At 35.9% G+C, this 5000-nt stretch overlaps 1 protein-coding gene across 1 annotated transcript in view; it reads left to right on the top strand.

Moving 5' to 3' along the window:
* Positions 1-813: 813 nt before the first annotated feature.
* Positions 814-5000, top strand: part of LOC136829448 (uncharacterized) — a 25353-nt gene continuing 21166 nt past the window's right edge. Inside the window, exon 1 of the mRNA XM_067088097.1 lies at positions 814-948. Coding sequence (XP_066944198.1) covers positions 934-948 — 15 coding nt within the window. The 5' untranslated portion in view covers positions 814-933. The remainder of the gene's footprint in view (positions 949-5000) is intronic.

The raw sequence follows: 5000 nt of genomic DNA, 5'->3' as shown, positions 1-5000 counted from the left end.
TGCGAGAGAGATTCGTCACTCGGGTAACAGCCTCCAGTCTCGGGTCAGTAAATGATTGAATTCCATAATAATGGTTAGGTATCGAAGCGGATCCTGTTGGTGGGTGGGTGGGTGTGGTTCAGGTATCAGGTATTGCATATGCCGATTACCCCAGACGTAAGACCGGTGGGGAAGGCGAGCTGTGGGTAAGGAGTTTGGGGGGGAGGGGATTAGGGGAGTGGTCGCTGAGAGGCGGTTGAAAGGGAGCCCAAGAGTGGTCGCTGTCTTCCGTAGTGATACATTTCCTTATGAGTTCTTCACCTTGACTAAACTGACTTCCTTCCATCTCATGTGGTTTAAGTCACTCTTATTTATAAATTCCATTAATTTTAATGCATTTTAGATCGTTTTATTCTATAATATTCCGGCATTAATTGAAAACAGTTGTCAGATGCTGATCCTTCTTTATACGTTCACTGCTGGGCAAAGCATCAAGGATTTATTTAGTCTCGCTTTCACTGATACAGTTATCATGTGTAAGCGGAAGGGAATTTCAATATAAAAATAAAAAAAAAGCATTTATGTGGAGCTAATATTCCAAGGTTTTCTTGATAAGTTGGTGGTGGGATTTACCTTCGAATAGAGGGAGATTCGAGTTGCAACGTCACCTTTAAATTTCCAAAATGTCTCGTCCTCTCCTGAAAGGTGCAAGTCCCGGTTGATTATCATATCTTGTGGAGATCGTAACCTGCACAAAGTCAGGTGAAAATCCTCATGATATCACGCTTTCTGCTGAAAGATTAACGGTTGACAACGGGAAAATCGTTCCGAAATATTCCGCAACTGCAGTCGGCGAGCGAAGCTTTCCGACAACCCTTGACGCTGCTGGCTTCACGTATGCCTGGGATCGACTTCATTTAACTTCACCAAGTTCTGCTATCAGCATCAGCGAAGATGAAGTTTCTGGAAGTGAGTTACAGTGGGGAGAGCATTTATTTACTTATTTTTCATTCAAGTGACGTAGAAATCTTGTGAAGTGTTCAGTGACTGTTATTCTTGATCCTGATTATCCTGGTGAATTGTTTTTCTTTTCTTCATTATTGTTGTTAAATTGGATTAGGCTGCTCTTTTTTAAAAAGTGTTCGCGCGCTCTGGCTGCTGAAGTTTGTCGGGTTCAGGTATTAGTGCCGCTCTATATTTGTTGCAATATAACATATATATACAGTATATTTATATATATATATATATATATATATATATATATATATATATATATATATATATATATATAATATACATATATGATTATATATATATATGTATGATTATATATATATATATACTGTATATATATATATATTTATATATATATATATATACATACATATATATATATATATATATATATATATATATATATATATATATAATATATATACATATATGTATATATATATATATATAAATAGATGTATACATATATAAATTTATATATGTATATATTTTATATATATATATATATATATATATATATATATATATATAATATACGTTATATATATACTGTATATATTTGAACTTTTAAACTTACAGAAAATACAAAACTCTGTTCTCCAAAGTGTTAACTTTGCGCTCACTGATATTGTTGACATTTTTATTTAGCGAGATTATAACGATATCTGCTTTGTTCAAATGGAAAATCTCTCTCTCTCTCTCTCTCTCTCTCTCTCTCTCTCTCTCTCTCTCTCTCTCTCTCTCTCTCTGTACGTCTCTTTTACTGTGTCATTACACGTGCTGTGATCTAATTCCTGGCGGAGAAAAACCTACGCCCCCTTTTGTTTGTGTATAGACTTTGGTATTAAAGAACGAAGGGAAATGCGGAATTCTGAAAATAGCTACCTACAGGAATAGTAATGAATATGCTGGCATATCGGCAGAGAACGAAGTCTTAACAATGATCTTAGCTAAGTCTTTCATTACTGCAAATTTTCTGGTATTTCTTTCGTTGCTGCAGATCCTTTTGTAAGTCTCTCATTATTGCAAAGCGTCTTATATGTCGTTCATTACTGCATATCTTCACGCGAGTCTTTCATTACTATAAATCCTCATTTGAGTCTTAAGTCTGTTATTATTGCAAGTCTTCTCATTAGTCTTTCATTATCGCTAATCTCCCCGTAAGTCTTTCATCACTGTAAATCTTTTGGTAACTAACTTTCATAATTGCTTAGTAGGGAATTAATTTTTTGTTGTTGCTGGGGAAAGTATTTTGTATTTCCTTGATGTTTTGGGACCTGTAAAGGTTTTCAGTAGACAAGCCGAGAAAAGGAATTCGGGCGGTCCACTTATGATATCAGCAAATTTCAGACAATGAACTTGAACCAGTTCGCTCACTTGCGCTGGATTCTGTCTATTTTTGTATCTCTTGTAAATGGCCATTACTTCACCGAAAGAGAGATTATGTAACACCCGACGTCTTAAAGAGACGTGTGACTGTGTTCCTTATTTGATTTGGCTGGAAGTTGCCCAACCACAGCTGATTCTGAGAGCCTTTCTTTGTTGCCGTGAATAGTTTGTTTGGGTACACGTCCTCGTCCGTTGTCTAGGGGGTGCATACCAATGTGAAAGGATTGCCTTGTCAGCGGTGGTAGTTTTAACTAAACTGTGCAGCGAAAGAATATTAGATTTTTTGAATTACAGATTGAATAGGCTATTATAGTCTTGTGCATTATATATATATATATATATATATATATATATATATATATATATATATATATATATATATATATATATATATATATATATATATATATATATATATATATATATATATATATATATATATATATAATGTTTTGTGTGTGTGTGTGCAGCATATTCTTGGATTTAGACAAGTAACATCAGACTCAGAATATTATTAATTACTTATAATATTTTATAATGCAGAATTTTTCAAAGAGCAGATCAGGTTTATTTTCCAAGCGTTTGTTCTGAATAGTAAGGGTTACCTTTAAGAACACACACACATATATATAATATAATATAATATAATATAATATAATATAATATAATATAATATAATATAACGTATTGCAATCATTTCCATACTGCGCCACGTTCTAGTGGAGATTACTATCTGAACTTCGTTGAAGTCTCCAGTATCTGCTGGCATTTGGACCTGGCAGGACCACGCGTTACCCTTGAGCCTTTTATTTGAGCACAAATTAACCTTCACGGCCGTTCTGAGTTCCTGCCTGGAAGACATATTCCGGCAAACGCAAACTCGATCGCTGTCTAGTTCCTCGTCCTGCCTGACCACAGGATACAACACTTGTACGTGGGGCCGGGGGCTGGGGGCGAAGGAGTCAAATTCCTGAAATTTGCAACCACTAGATTTATTACTGCCACACTTTTGTTATTTTTGGCGTGAAAAATGGTTCCTGTAGCCGTGTATAATTTTTTTATTTAACGATTTCCGCAAAGTAGGAAGAGATTGTTATGATAAGGGCTGTTTATTTTTACTATTATTTCTCATTTTATATAATGGTGTCGCAGACAAAAATGCTAGTAGTTTGCGAAGAGAATTAAGGGGTGTTTTAGGAACAAGAGCCCGTGCCCATACATAACTGGCTTAATTTAACAAGAGAAAAGACCCTAAGCTTAACGTAGAGACCGTGGCGTTGTAATACATGGAGCATCGATACAGCGACTTTCTGTGATAAGAAATATTTAGGACAATATAAACCATTATGTGATCTAGCGCTGAAACCAAGAAAACTAGCTCACAAAAAAGCACACACAAAGAAATTTTTCAATTTTTATAATCAATGACACCGTGGCACACGTGTAATCACGTTCAGCAATAATTCACAGTTTGTTTCTGTATTTTTCGTTATTTTCATTTTAAATTTCATACAGGGATTATATGAATGATACAAAGGACGTCCAGAAATTGTTTAAAAATGACCAGTTTTTTCTGCAGATTTCTTTCGTGCATGTGAACGGGTCTGTTCAGTCCATTAATTTGTAAGGAGGCAGGTTTTTGTATACCATTAGTACACGCCCGCGCAGAGCAGTATACACACAAATGTACTCTTGCGTGGATGTTTGTACCGTGCGTAAAATCATAATATACATATATATAAAACTGTGGTACTCTTATGTCATTAATTTATATCAAAGGATTAGTTTCGCTAGGACCCGGATTTGAATATTTTGGTGTATTTTTCTCAGACAGAATTTAAAAGACAAGACGAGATGGAGCATCATTTGATTCGTAAGAGAAAGCCAACGTAACTTTTTCCCTTGGTTTTTATTGTTTTAATTACCCATAAGCTGATTATTGGTCTCATATTGGTTGCGTTTTCTCTGCCATTTCGATCTTAATTTTGCCCAAAAATGGGAGACTGCAGTATCTGCAAAAATACAAAACAGAAAAATGGTAGATACTCCCTTGCATTACTACTGACTTTGCAGATACTGCAAATGGGACCCCCTAAATACTCGTGGAAAGCGTTGAAGAATCATTCTGCAACTGCAGTAACTTGTGTATTAGTGTCTCACTAGCCCAATAGGTGGCATATCTCAATTTCGAAAATTTTGTAGATGCTGCAGTTATCCATATTAGGCCAGAATTTTCTAGTGGTCACTGATTCTTTTCGGAAAGTATCCCTTTGACCAATGTTCTTCCATTCTCCTCTCAGGCGGCCTTCTGTGACACCTGTCAGACTACCCCATCCACAGCTATTCTTTGGAAATCGGTAATCCCCAAATTGCTCCATGCTCTGACCGTTTATTTTTCTCGTTTATTCCTATTCCTTTAATATTCTCCCCCTTGAAGAGGCTGAACCAATGCCTTCCTTCGGGGATGGCGTCAACGACCCAGTCAGTCACGATACTGCGTAACCTCCAATTACTCGCTCTTCCTTCGGGGGAAGGTGTCTCTCTTCTTCTTCTTAATGGTATTTTGATTGATTGATTGACTTTACGTTGCCTGGCGTTACTTCTTTGTGGTTTCTCTG

This window comes from Macrobrachium rosenbergii, chromosome 44 (assembly GCF_040412425.1).
Source record: "Macrobrachium rosenbergii isolate ZJJX-2024 chromosome 44, ASM4041242v1, whole genome shotgun sequence".
Classification (NCBI taxonomy): Eukaryota; Metazoa; Arthropoda; class Malacostraca; order Decapoda; family Palaemonidae; genus Macrobrachium; species Macrobrachium rosenbergii.
Note: the sequence above shows the minus strand (reverse complement) of the source record. Positions and strands in the feature narration are given on the sequence as shown.